The following is a 14,638-nucleotide window of genomic DNA, read 5'->3' on the forward strand; positions in this document are numbered from 1 at the left end:
TCTTTTTTTGGGGGGGAGGGTCTGGTCATGGGGCCTGAACTCTGAGCCTGGGCGCTGTCCCTCAGCTCTTCAGCTCAAGGCTAGCACTCTACCACTTGAGCCACAGCACCACTTCTGGCTTTTTTCATTTTGCTTATGTGGTGCTGAGGAATTGAACCCAGGGCCTCAGGCATGCAAGGCAAGTGCTCTACCACTGAGCCACCTTCCCAGCCCCCAGCCCCAAACTTTCTTTAACACCAGAATCCATTTGTACAAGGAAAATGTTCATATCAATAAATTTAGCCTCTTTCCTTAAAACACACCAATAAAATACATTAAGATATTATATTTTGTAAAGCAAAAAAAAAGAATACCAGCTATAACCCCAGTGAAGGATTGGAATGTTCTTTTATGTTTGAATATTTTACTTTACAAATCTATTGTAGAAATTGGAAGCAATAAGTTTCTTTTGACAAAACAACAGTATCTACCAACCCTCGTATTTATGCAGATGCACTGGTAGATATTGATTCTTTTGTTTTTATTGTACATTATTACTTTTTAAAAAAATATTCAAGCATGTCTAGAAAATAAAGAAGTATGGAGGGCCTAGTCCTCACAGTTTGAAAATGTTGAGGTCAGAGTCAAGTTGATGAGAATTGTAACTTTGTTCTGTCACTCACATGAAAGAAAATTGAGCTGAAATTTGATGACAGAGCCTATAACCTAGTGACTTAGGAAGCTCAGGTCTGAGAATGCTGACTCAAAGCCAGACTGGGCAGAAAAGACTATGATATGGTTATCTTCACTTAAACATCAAAAAGCCAGCAGTGAAGGTATAGGTCAAGTGGTAGGGAACAAGATTTAGGTAATAAAGCCAAACAAAAAGTGTGGCCCTGAATTTAAGCCTCAGATCCTGAATAAAAAATACATTGAATTTTTTCCTTTAATAATGGAGGGAAAGTGTGCAATTAGTAAAAATTTGGAATGATTTGCCTAAAGTCTTATTGTACTTGTGTGAATACAACTAAATAGTGAATGTCAGTCAATAAGAATAGGAATAATCTGTGCTAAATATAATTATATACTCTCTTTCAGCATGATAGGGCTGGAAATGCAATCTCATTAGTGATGAGTAATTCTGAACATTATCATGAACTAGGGATTATTATTATCTCCAATTTATCCAGGAATATATAAGCAAAGAAAAGAGATTAATTGGTAGAGATAGACTATGAATATCCAGGCAGTCTGAAAATGCACACAAACTCTTACAGTCTGTATTGAGGATGCTATAGAAACTAGACTGATTTAAAGCTCAGAAACAGTTCCTCCCCCTCCATCCTCTGGTCAGTATGTGGATACTTTTAGATTGTTTTCTCCATGGAGGTTATCAACTCCCTAGCTCTCTGACTACATCACCGCTTTGAATCTATACTCAAACACTGTTGTTTCCTTTTCAAATATCACAATCAAATTCTACTCCCTCAAAACTCTTTATAAATGAGTCCAGTGCAACTTGTTAGGGTGCACCCAGAGAGATTCTTGAAAATATTAGAGAGAACCTGTTATACAATTCTGCAACAGATGGTTTATTTCCCATCAGCAAACAAAAGATCTGTTGTATCACCACAGAGTTTCGGCTGGATAATTGTTCTCTGAATGTGAAATTTTTTCACTCATCCAAAAGAAATCTTTACTTCAAAGGAAGAAAAAAGGAAGCATTTGAAAATAATTCAGCTGGACTCTAAATGATGTGGGACATCTGCTAGCTGGGGAAGAACCTGGTCACTCTGTCCTCATTTTGAAACAGCTGTAGAATAGATGAAAGCACAGAGTCACATCCCAAGTTACTGAGGTGGAAGAATTTCCAAGTGCTTCCTCAGATACTGTTTGTCTCTTTCAAAACTTCTTTCATTTCCTTTGTTCACTCGTCATTATTAAAAGAAACTGGAAAAGTAGGAGAGAAAGCTATGTATCTACAGTTTTCACATCCTACTTCTTAGTTCCGATTGTTCTAAAACACTTTGCTATCATCTATCCACACTGTTTATTTCATCTTTGTCTCTGCCTAATGAGTGCCACTGATATATGCTCTATTTCCCTAGTAAGTCATTCATAGGCTCTTATTTCAGAAATGGAATTAAAACTTTTGTTCTGGGCTCTAATTTCCATTAGTAACCATGTTTTAAAATTATCAACTTCTTTGCTTAATACTGATGTTTGTTCTCATGTTTGTATCTTTATTTTTCACCACTAATGAGCAACAAAAGATACTTTGGTTCAATGCCAATGACTGCAAAACTGAAAAAAAAATAACTAAAATCAGTAAGAAATTATTTTGCAGCAGAAATACTGAACATAAAAAACTAATTAGTTACATAGAATTTACCTGCTCCTTCAGGCTAAGAAAAGATATTTATCTCACACCAAATGAATTGAATATAATTTATAAGTTATAAATTGTAACAATGTTATTCACTACAATAATATACATTACTTTGTTTATTTAGGGTTTTAAAGTATTTTTGAAATACTTTAGAATATTTTTGAAATACTTTGTGGAATCCTTTCAAAATAACATTATTTATTGTATAGCTTCAATTTGTTTATTCTTTAGGATAGGTATGTTATGTTCCTTTTAAATTTGGAATTGTTTACTTCACTTTGGAATATTTTTCAGAAAATATAGGCATGTGTTTCAGTATAGAATCTGTACAGCAGATGAAAATTATACCATTTTCACGCTTTAAATCTTATTCTTGCACACATCCATTTCTCCTACATTTTTAACAATGCGTCCATCTTAACAATGGTAGACAAGATGAATGGCTGCTTTCTAATGCTAGTCAACAAGTGATACTGAGTTCTGTTTAGAAGAGGCTTGTATATGACAGAACTCCTCCTCCTGCTGCTGTTGTTCCTCCTCCTCCTCTCCTCCTCCTCCTCCTCCTCCTCCTCTTCCTCCTCCTCCTCTTCCTCCTCCTCCTCCTACTACTATTCCTCCTCCTCCTCCTCCTCCTTCTCTTTCTTTTCCTTCTTCTCCTCCTCCTCCTCCTCCTCCTCCTCCTCCTCCTCCTCCTCCTCCTCCTCCTCCTCCTCCTGTCCTCCTCCTCCTCCTCCTCCTCCTCCTCCTCCTCCTCCTCCTCCTCCTCCTCCTCCTCCTCCTCGTCCTTCTTCTTCTTCTTCTTCTTCTTTTTCTTCTTCTTCTTCTTCTTCTTCTTCTTCTTCTTCTTCTTCTTCTTCTTCTTCTTCTTCTTCTTCTTCTTCTTCTTCTTCTTCTTCTTCTTCTTCTTCTTCTTTTCTTCTTTCTTTCCTACAATGTTATAAATTCTCATTCTCATTTTTTAGAACTAGTTCTTCCACATTACATTATCACCATTCATTGATAGACGAGGAATTAGAGAATTATTCCCAATACAAATGTTTACAGGGCTAGGTTCAAAATACCTAAAAACTGCTTGCTTTCATTCTGCTGTTAGCTCAGACAAAGCAAATAAAGAATAATTTGGAGTATGACCCATATATTTTCTGCCTAGTACAATTTACATCCAACTTCTGAATTTTATAGAAACTTCTGATTCATAAGAGAATAAAAAAATTATGCATGGTATTTCTTATAGGTAAATATATTATTATTATAAAAATTAATACTCTAAGTACAATGTGCTGAATAGAATATGTATATTTAAATAAAGTGAATTATCTAATATTAACAATGTAATTCTTTTATAACCTATATCTATTTCAAACTTCTTAAAATAGTTTCTCAATTGTAAAATGAGACTTTGTGTTGACTTGGCAGTGGTTGGGAGATTAGGACTATGCATTGGGAACTAAGATTATATTTTATATTCTAATAAAATACAATCTATTTTGTTGCATATAAGTAGAAGAAAATTGATTGGACATAGAAATGGAGTAAGAGTAGTACAAAGAATAACAAGTGCATAAGAATAAACATATAAGGACATATTATGCAAATATAATTCTTTTCAAGATCTTAGTATATTTGATCTAGTTAAACCTCTTCCATTGTTCTCCTCTATTCCCCTCCCAATCCTACTCTCAAGTTGCAGGGTTCAATTTTCACATAATATAAATTGAATATAATCATTGTATTTGCTCACCTTTCCTCCTGTCATTCCTGTGCCCACCTTATTCTCATTACCCCTCCCCCTCCCACTTCTCAGAACATGTTTCAGCTTCCTAGTATTCATTTTATTTTTCAAAGGATTAACACCATTCGTCTTCTCTTATAGGCATACCATCCTTTAATTAATTTGTGAGTATATGTTATAACCCTGTGTTCAATTATGTTATTTGCAGGAAAATAAATGGACCTTAAACTGAGGTATATCAGGTGAAGTAAGTCAGAGAGACAAAGGACACATATTTTTTCTCATATGTGGAAATTAAGTCCAAAATACAAACTTCGGATACTTTTTTTTAATTTAAATTTTATTTTATTTTATTTGAGAACATACTGTACAGAGGGGTTACAATTACATTGACAGGATAATGCATACATTTCTTACCAAGCATTGCAGCCTCCTCCTTTGTTTACCCTTCACCTCCCTTCCCAGCCTCCCCCCTCCCCCCCACCCAATCATATCCCCCTCCCCCCCCCCACACCGACATTGTAAAGCTTGCTTTGACATGACATTTTGTAATTCTCCTTGTTGCAACAGGTCCACCTGAATCCTTAAACGACTTTTTTAAATCTAGGTTTCCTTGATAAAGAGAAAATCTGAGACCAAAGATTTTGTAGTTGCAGAACAAGTTTCAGAACAAGTTATCCACTTACATTGAACAGAAATCTCATCTTTTGGCTCTTATCCAGTGACAATTCCACAAACCTAAGCCATCCAAATTTAACGATCTATTTTTCATTACTCTTTATTTTTCCCACAGGAAGACCCGCCTGTATCTGTGCACTGGGATTTACTGGACCAAATTGTGGGAAGACAGTCTGTGAAGACTTTTGTCAACATGGAGGAACCTGTGTTGTGACCATTGGGAATCAGCCTCACTGCAACTGCCCGGCTGATTACACTGGAGACAGATGTCAGTACTGTAAGTGCATGACACTTACAAAGGAGGAGTTGGCAGTGTGGTGTAATATTCATGCTGAAAAGCCTTCTTGTAACTCTGCTCTCTTGATTTCAGCCACTCCCTACTATTCCATTTTATTCCCTCAAGCTTAAGTACCTACTTAAATTGTTTTTCATCCCTTTCTTCATGAGGTTTTACCCTTCTTACCCATTTCCAGATTAGACTCCATGGCCCAATCCTTTAATACATGTTCAATTCTCTTGCTTCTTCTTCTCCTCTGTTGTACTGTCCTGGAAGAATTCATCCATGGATACTGTAGTCACAACTCTACCTCTGGAATCCATGGTAGTGCAACTAAAGGGAAACATAATTGTTTCTGCTGGTCTCACTTGAATTCCCAAAACTGAGTTGCAGGTATTCTCTGAAGGTTTGCTACTTCCATTCTCCTTGTCCTCAAATTACAAGAACTCTCCAATTTACCATCAAAATGTAATAAAACAGCCATCACTATCAAATATTTTATTTGTAATAAAAATGACTTCCATTTTGCATATATTTGTTGAACTCTGTATTTAGAGACTCTGCTCATAATTCATTTTCTTTCATTAGTTATATGTATTCATTTAATCTTATGAGCATTCAAGGTATTACTTTTATTCCTTCTTATTTACTGAAAACAATAACAAGGAGAAATAGCCTTTGAATATCAGTCAGACAACAGTTATGAAGCCAACATTTCAACTTAGTGAATCCAACTTCAGGACATATAACCTTAAAACACAATACTTAGTATTTTATCTACAGATGATTTGTGATCTTTTGAAGACCTCAAAGAGCCTGACCTCAGTTTCTGAGGATTCCATGAAGCATATGCAATAGAAAAAAATTAACCTGCATTCACTGGAGTATCTGAAGAAATCAAAATGCCTTGTCCCTGATATTGCATGTGGCTACATCTGCCAACATTGTAAAAGAATTTAATTTTCAATTTCTTTTTTGTTTCTGAAAGTTAATTCTTCTTGTGTGGGGCCAGGCTCTTCTTGGTATCTATAAATGCCAATACCCCCAGCTCAATAACTATTTTTCTATCACTGGTCCAGATTTCTTCTTAAAAGATGTCAATCTTTTAAAAACATATGTTCTAGTTACACAGGTATCCATATTTATATCAGACTATTTCTATCATATCACCCACACTCATATCACAACACACAACTACCACTAATTTACTTTTTTAAAAAATTGGTACCAGAATTTGAAGTCAGGATTTTCCTTTTGCTCATGTTGCCTGTTGAACTATTCTTTTATCATTGGAACCACTCCCCTAGGCTCGCATTTTTTTGAAGGTTTCTTTCACTCCTCAACCTTGGCTTGCTTTCAACTGTGATCCTTTGGGTCTTAGCTCCATGAATAACAAGGATTGCATTTGTGAGTGCCTGGCATAGCCTAAAGACTAACTTTTGTTTTATTAGGTGTGTGTGGGGAGGAGGGATCATTGGCGTTTGAACTCTGGGCTTCCCACTTGCTCTAGTTGCTGTGATGCTGTGATGCTGTTGATCTACTGCTTGAGCCATGCATTCAACTTTATTCTATCTCTATTTTTTTATTTATTACATCTTTGTTTCTTTCTATTTCTTTTTTTTTGGTTGGTCGTGGGGCTTAAATTCTGGGCCTAGGAGCTGTCTCTGCGCTCTTCAGCTCAAGGCAAGAGCTCTTGAACCACAGAACCATTTCTGGTTTTCCAGTAAACTTGTTTCCCTTATTTGCAATAACTAGTATATGTCTGGGAAAAGTAGAAAAGGCCAAAAGCTATGTACGTATGACCAGATAAGATGATGTTAAGCAAAATGAATCCCAAGATTGGGACACAAGTTTTGTTTTGTTTTTTCTTGCTTGCTTGTAATTGTTTCTAACATATTTATAATTTACCATGTGATTTTTTTTTGTTTCTTTGTATGTTCTTCCCCCACAGTATAACCCCTGTTTACACTGTATTTGATAGTCAGTGCCCTGCATCTTGTATATACATTTCTCTAATTTGGGGAGGAGAAAGGAAAAAACAAAATGCTTAAATAAGGATATAGGTTGACTTATTGTTAATAATGAGATGTACAAGACGGCATGCTGAAAACGAACTTTACAATTTAGGTGGGGAGGGGGGTGATAGTTGTGGAGGTGGAAGGGAAAGGATGGTCGGGGAAACGAAAGGAGGAGGCAACAATGTTTGATAGGAAGTGTACTCATTACTTTACTCATGTAACTGTAACCTCTCTGTACAGTATCTTTACAATAAAAAACGTATTTTAAAAAGTCTCATGCAAGCAGGGTGCCTGTGGCTAGCTACTCAGGAGGTTACAATCCTAGGATTCGGGTTCAAAGCCAGCCCAGGCAGGAAGTCCATGGGATTCTTATCTCCAATAAACCATGAGAAAACCGGAAGTGGTACTGTATCTCAAGTGGTAGTGCGCTAGCCTTGAGCTGAAGAGCTGAGGGACATCGCCCAGGCCCAGAATTCAAGGCCCACGACCAAAAAAAAAAAAAAAAAAGTCTCATGGATTTTCCTGTCCGGGCACACTTTGAATCTCAATCTTCAGATCTCAGCCTCCTGAGATGCTAGGATTACAGATGTGAGCCATTTGTGCCCAGCTTGTGCTTTTGTTTCTGAATATTAACTAACTGTACAAAGGGATTATGATCGCAAAAGTCAGGTTATGAGTACAATGATTCCTGGACAATGTCACCACATCTGCTGTTCTCCATTTCCCCCATCCCCCCATCCCTATCTACAAGTAACATTGTTCATTTTTTACACAGTGTACATTGACTGCAAAAGTAGTCATTGTATAAGGACTCATGATTTCTTGTTGCTTTACAACTCTATCAGTTTTACAAGTGCTAAAGACTTGGATAGGAACAAACAACACCAAGCATAGATTCTCATTCTGGTCCATTCTAAATTTGTAACCTGTCCTTAATTCTAGCAAGACCACATGCATAACTATATCAATTGAGGTGATGCCATTCTTTCTGGCATTGAGACTATATACATGCAGGCATTTATTTCCAAAATTATTCATGTACTCTCTATTAGAATTACCATTTCTTTCCTCTAAATTTTCCTATAACTACTTCATTTTCTTTCTTCTGACTCTGAATAATGTTACCTTGCATTTTTGTTCACTGCATTTTCCTCTATTATGGAGCCTCTTTGAAATTTTATCTATCAATAACACTTGTCAATAAATAAATAAGCAGCCACACAGATAATGAAGAGTACCGAAGAAAAGTTAATGAAAAGAAAACCAAGTTAGCGTACAAAAATTATCATCTTGTATGTATGTGTGGCTAACTTGATGCAAATATGTATTTCTTTACTCTCTTTGTTCCCAATTGACATATTATTATCCAACATGGTGGATATTTCCCCTTCTGATTGTTTTATATTGAATTATTTTTGTAAAAATCTATTGTAGAATTTTGTATTTATTATAGAAATTTATATTTTTGTGAAGGGTGAATTCATTTGGCTCATATTTTAATTGAAAACATAATAGAATCATAGTCTACAGTAGACTGATGCTTTATAAAAGGCTACATTATAATTTTATTATCACTATTAGCAGTCAGAGTACTTCCCACCTTTTACTGCAAAACACTTATTAAAATTAACCCATTAATCCTTAGACAGAGGTTAAAGAACTTGCTCAATGTCCCAAATTAGTGATATTATAGTCAGAATTGGACCCCAGGTGTTGTTGAGCAAGATGTCAACAAATATTTCTGTAACATGGTGATGCTGTTTCCTGACATCTTGCTAAACCCAAGGCCCACATCATTAAAATGACAAATCCAGCAGCTGACAACAACATAATACATTTAGGATCTATTAGATGTGAGTCGGTAAGGTTCAGGGGACCTGGTGTTATGTCAGAATTGTATCCAGCATATTGAAAATCTTTCCTCTAAAAATAAAAGAATGACAAGATGGTTCATTACTATGCCTAATTAAAAGTCCATTAGTGGGAGTTAAATCATCAGTTCTGAGTTGTGCTGAGTAAAAATACTTTACAACTCTAATAGCAATATAAAATCCAGAAGTCTGAAATGCATCTTGATTTTAACAGCAGCAACTCAGAGAAGATACAGAGATAAATAATATTCAAAATAAGTTAAATAGTCTTTTTTTGGAGGGTGGGTGCAAGGTATTGGGGTTCGAATTTAGAGCCAGGGAACTCTCTCTTCTCCATGTTAGTGTTTCACTTCAGCCACAGCTCCACTTCTAGCTTTTTGCTGGCTAATTGGAGATTTAAAAAAAGTCTCCTGGACTTTACTGCTTTGGTTGGCTTTGAACTTCAATACTTAGATCTCAGCCAACTAGTAGCTAGCATTACAGGCATGAGTCACTGGCACTCATTAAAAATTATTTTTTAAGTAAGTTAATAAAGATAAATAAATGTAGATACATTTCACACTTTTCTGAAGCAAGGATTTCTAGGAGAAATAAAAAACAACAACAAGAAGATTGGTATTCTGTATTTAAATCTAGATGTTAATTGTGAGGTCAACCATATCTGTATTGAAATTAAATGGTATTAACATTAAGGCAAAAGGTCCCATTAGGAACAACTAAATCTGTATCTTAGTTCGAAGTAGTCAAATTGAATAAATGACCACCTGTTTGTCCTCTCATTGATACTTTGCAAGGCCTCTAGTAATCTGCTTGGGGAACTATTACAATTTTAATTAGAACTCAACTTATTAAAAATACAACTTGATTTAATAAGTACAGACATTATGCAGCGATTCGTGTTTATACACTTAGGAGTACCTGAAAATAAGCCAATGATATAATATGGTTATAATTGGTATCAGACTCATAGCATGTTAACTAACTTAATAAGTAGTTGTAGGCTATGGTAGAATGCTTACCCACTCAGTGGAAAGCCTTGATTTCAATCCCCAATATTACATAACAAACATAAACAGTTATGTGCTGTGGGTAAGTGACTATTATATTAGATGTCTGATAGGTTATTTTTCACAATATATCTTCTTCTAAATTTTTTTTTTGTAAGGGTGATGCAAAGTGGTTTAAGTTACATAGGTAAGGTTAATGATTACATTTCTTGTTGTTATCCACTCCCTTTCTTTCTCCAATTTTCCTTCTCCCCTGATTCCCCACCCCTCCCCAAGTTATTAAGTTCATTTCCAACATAGTGTCTTGTGACTATTGCTGTTGCAAGGTCCTTTGTCTCACTATTTTGTTGTTCTCCTTCCCTTCCCCAAATCAGATAAACATATATACAAGACACTGGGTACCAAAATAAAAAACAGTGACAACAGTATATAAACCAAAGGGGTAAGAAAGAAAAAAAGAAATAATTTCAAAGAGTACATTGAAAACAAGGAAAACAAAGAAACAAAAGAAAACCACCTCGGGCTGGGAAGGTGGCTTAGTGGTAGAGTGCTTGCTGTGCATGCATAAGGCCCTGGGTTCAATTCCTCAGAAGAAAAAAGTCAGAAGTGGCGCTGTGGCTTAAGTGGTAGAGCGTTAGCCTTGAGCTGAAGAGCTGAGGGACAGCACCCAGGCCCAGAGTTCAGGCTCACGACTGGACCCCCCACCCCCCAAAAAAAAAGAAAACCACCTCTTGTTTCCATATCTTCGAGTTCATATGGTCATATGTACATAGCTAGTGAGCTATTGTGATCCTCTGCTCAGACTATCTTAGACATACACTAATTATTGTAAATGAGGGAAACCATACAACATATGTTTCTTTGGGTCTGGCTTACTTCAGTTAATATGATGTTTTTTCCAAGGCTTTTCATTTCCTTATAAATGTGGCCATGCCCTTCTTTCTGATGGAAGCATAGAATTCCATTATGTATATATACCACATTTTCTTGACCCATTCATCTACTGAGATGTTGGGTCTTTGTCCGTCCCATGAGAGACAGACGGGGTCCCAGGAAAGGTAAGTGCAGAGCTTGCCTGTTCCCCAGCCTCCCTCAGCCCAGGAGACAATCAGACACAGCAGGGAGCCAAATCCTGCAGGTAGAAAACTCATTTATTATCAGAGAGCAGCCCTTTTTAAAGCCAAAAGGGGTGGGTGGCATGGCAAGGGAGGAAGAGGAACCAATCACTGTCAAGGTCACACCCTATCATGCACCTAAGCCTTCACCGGCTGGTTAGGCACTGATTGGAAGATCAATTGGGCTCTGCCCACTCTACTCTCTCCCAGGGCCATCTTGGGTGCCCATATGCTCTACAGTAAATTGGGCTCTGCCCATGCTACTCTCTCCCAGTGCCATCTTTGCTGCCCATGTGCTCTACAGTAAATTAGGCTCTGCCCACTCAACCTCCTCTCAGCGCCATCTTTGCTGCCCATATACTCTACAGAATCCCCCCTTTTTTTGTTTCAGTGGCAGACCCACCTCCCAGTTAGTTATCCTTTTCCCTCCTCTGTAAAGGTTGTTTTAACAGGATTACATTGGTAAGGATAGCATTGGCTACACAGGGGGATCCAGGCAAGTCTGGGGGTTGAGATTCACCAGACAAGGATAGAGAGGGCCCTTGTGCATGATCCAAGAGCCCATCCCAGTTACCTCACATCCCCACCTAGCACAGCAATAAACATCAGTCCCACCACAGTTAGAAATGTCCGAATCAGTTCAATTAATTCCTGGGCACCCGGTGTCTTGTAAGTAAGCCAGTTCCTTGTATGTGCCTTTAAGCTAGCACAGGGGTCAAGATGACCTTTAAGCTTTACTGTCAGCTCCCAATGGCTCTTAGGTTGGGTGGATCTCCTTGTCTGCCTTACCCATCATCGGGAACTTCTTCAGAGAGAAGCTGAAGGCCCTGTCTTAGGTTGGTCAGACTGACACCCCCTCTTTCCCGTCTCTGGCTGTGATTCCTCTTGGGGGGGGGGGAAATTCATTCATTTGGAGCTTGATAACTGGCTGGCTAAGTTCATAAGAGTTTTGCAGTGCACATATAATGCAAGGAAGGCATAGAAAAAACAATCCGCAAAAGCATTACCAGGCCAGGAAATGTCACTACTACTCCTTTAACCTTAGTGAAGGATGGGATAGCAGTCTTTGCCACTTCAGAGTCCAGAGGTGGGGATTGTTCTAATCCAGCTATTTGCCTGTGGGTTTGGACAAGATCTAAACTGGAAGCATAACAAAAGGTGGTTGTTTAACAATAAGTATGGATTCAATGCTGCTATACAAGCAATTAGTAAAAGAACAATTAAAGCAGGTAACATTAAAATAATTAACTCCTACAAAAATATTAAACAGTCCATAGGGTGTGATCAAAATGAAGGACAGGCCACCAGGTCGAAGAGACAGCTTCTCTTGTGGTGCTATTAACCATTTCTGCATTGCCAGCTTTGATCACTGCCCAGGTCACCAGTTGAGGTTGATGCAGATTCCATAGGGCCATTCACAGGATTGGGAGAGTCAGGACAGCCAACATCTGGAGTATCGCCATCTGCAATTGTTAGAGAACACAAGAGCTTCTTAAGGGCTGGTTGCCCTTGGAGATGGTTAGTAGTTATCTTTCTGGCTTTTGTGTTTAAAACACAAGCCTCAGCCATGGCCGTTTTTTTTGTTTTTGTTTTTGTTTTTTTTCTTGTTGGTTAGCTTATTCTTGGGCATCCTCCTGTATAGAGTAAAGGGGTAAAAACTTAAGGTTCCTGGCAGGGATCCAAATGGGAGCTGACTCCCCTATGGGGAAAATGCATCCAAATCCCCTGCCCATAGTAACTAGGGGGTCAGGTCCTCTCCATTGTTGTGTCAGGGGGTCTTTCCACCTGACTTTCACTTGGGGCTTAGGGTTTAGTTGTCCCCAGTGCTTCTGAAATCTGGATCCAGTTGCCCCTTTTGAAAAATTTAAAATGTTAATGGTGAAAAACGCTATCTGTAACTGTATATGAGGGCTAACTCCCATTTTTTGTTTTAATAATTGCTCTTTAAGACATTGATGATTTCTTTCTATAATTTCTTGGCCTTGGGGATTATAGGGAATTCATGTAGTATGATTAATATGCCATTTGTCAAAAAACTCTGACATTGCTTTACTAACAAAACAGGGTCCATTATCAGTTTTAACTTGTGCTGGTAGACCCAAGGTGGCAAAGCATTGAAGAAAATGTGCTTGTGAATGTTTAGTTCTTTCTCCTGTATGTGCTGTGGCCCAGCATGCTCCTGAGTAGGTATCTATAGAGACAAAGATATATTTAAACTTACCAAAGGCTAGGAAATGAGTAACATCTATTTGCCAGAGGATGTTAGGTTTAAGGCCTCTGGGATTTACCCCTGGTGGTTGTAACTGGGTACTTTTAAGAAAGGCTGGCATGTTTTACAGGTATGTACTATCCTTTTGAGGTCCTTTACAGGAATCTAAGGAAATCTATGCTGAAGACCTCTCCAATCAATATGGGTTAAATCATGCAAACAGGTAGCCTCTTGTAATGGTAATGCTTGCGGGCCAGTAGCTAACTGGTCCTCCCACTTATTGCCTAGGGAGAAAAAAACCCAGAAAGATTTAAATGCCCTCTCAAACGTTGAATATGAATAGGGGCTCCCCGCCCTTCTAATAGGCCCTTAAGGGTAACCATAAGGGGGGAAATAGGGTTTTCATCCAGCTTAATATGTGCCTGGGGAATATGAGAGAGCAAGTTAATTATATATAGGCTATCAGAATACAAATTGAAGGATTTTTGAATGTCCTGAAGGGCCATAATTAAGGCCAGCATTTCTTTATATTGTGCTGACCCTTGACAGGGTTGAAATCTTTGTTGGCTCGGGTCTTTTGTTGCTCCTCAAAGGCTGCATATGCAGAGCCTGCTTTACCTCCATCAGTAAAAACATGGAGGGCGCCAGGAATAGGCGTAGGAGAAAATAGAGATGGTATTTTGAGGGGAAGTCGCCATAACATGACAGTCCATGTGCTCTACACTGAGGGGCATCTAGATTGGTTCCCTGTCTTAGCTATCATAAATAATGCTACCATGAGCATAGATGGGATGGTAGATTTAGTTTAGGTTTATTAGTGATCACTTGGGTAAATCCCCAGGAGTGCTATTGCTGATCATAGGGGAGCTTTATGTTCTTTTGAGGAACCTCTAAAACATCTTTGGTCATTAATCAGCAAGTCAGTGTCTATGCTCATAAAACACCTGCCTTTTTGTTAGCCTGTGTGTGTGTGTGTGTGTGTGTGTGTGTGTGTATGTGTGTGTGTGTGTGTGTGTGTGTGTGTGTGTGTGTGTGTGAACATTTGTGGGGCTTAAATTTGGGGCCTGAACACTGTCCATGAACTCTTCTGCTCAAGGCTGGTGCTCTGTCACTTTGACACAGTGCCACATCTTGTTTTCTGGTGGTTATTTGGAGATAAGTCTAATGGACATTTCTTCCTGGGCTTGCTTTGAACTTATAACTTCAGATCTTAGCCTCCTGAGTAGCTCATCATAAAGCCTGAGCCACCAGCACTGAGATAAATATAGAGCTAAGTATAAAGTTTTGTTGATCTTGTTCTGTCAACCATGTGAGCCTTAGTGGCTGTGCCAGAGTTTAAGTACTGTAGGACATGGACAAAGTT

At 38.1% G+C, this 14,638-nt stretch overlaps 1 protein-coding gene across 5 annotated transcripts in view; it reads left to right on the forward strand.

Annotated features, from left to right (window-relative positions):
* Positions 1–14,638, forward strand: part of Lrp1b (LDL receptor related protein 1B) — a 1,866,674-nt gene that overhangs the window by 1,792,360 nt on the left and 59,676 nt on the right. For all 5 annotated transcript variants that reach the window (XM_070023764.1, XM_070023773.1, XM_070023793.1 and 2 more), the window contains one exon: positions 4,894–5,055. In XM_070023764.1, coding sequence (XP_069879865.1) covers positions 4,894–5,055 — 162 coding nt within the window. The remainder of the gene's footprint in view (positions 1–4,893; positions 5,056–14,638) is intronic.

The sequence above is a fragment of the Dipodomys merriami genome, unplaced genomic scaffold, assembly GCF_024711535.1.
Source record: "Dipodomys merriami isolate MVZ:Mamm:240054 unplaced genomic scaffold, mDipMer1.0.p SCAF_1, whole genome shotgun sequence".
Lineage (NCBI taxonomy): Eukaryota > Metazoa > Chordata > Mammalia > Rodentia > Heteromyidae > Dipodomys > Dipodomys merriami.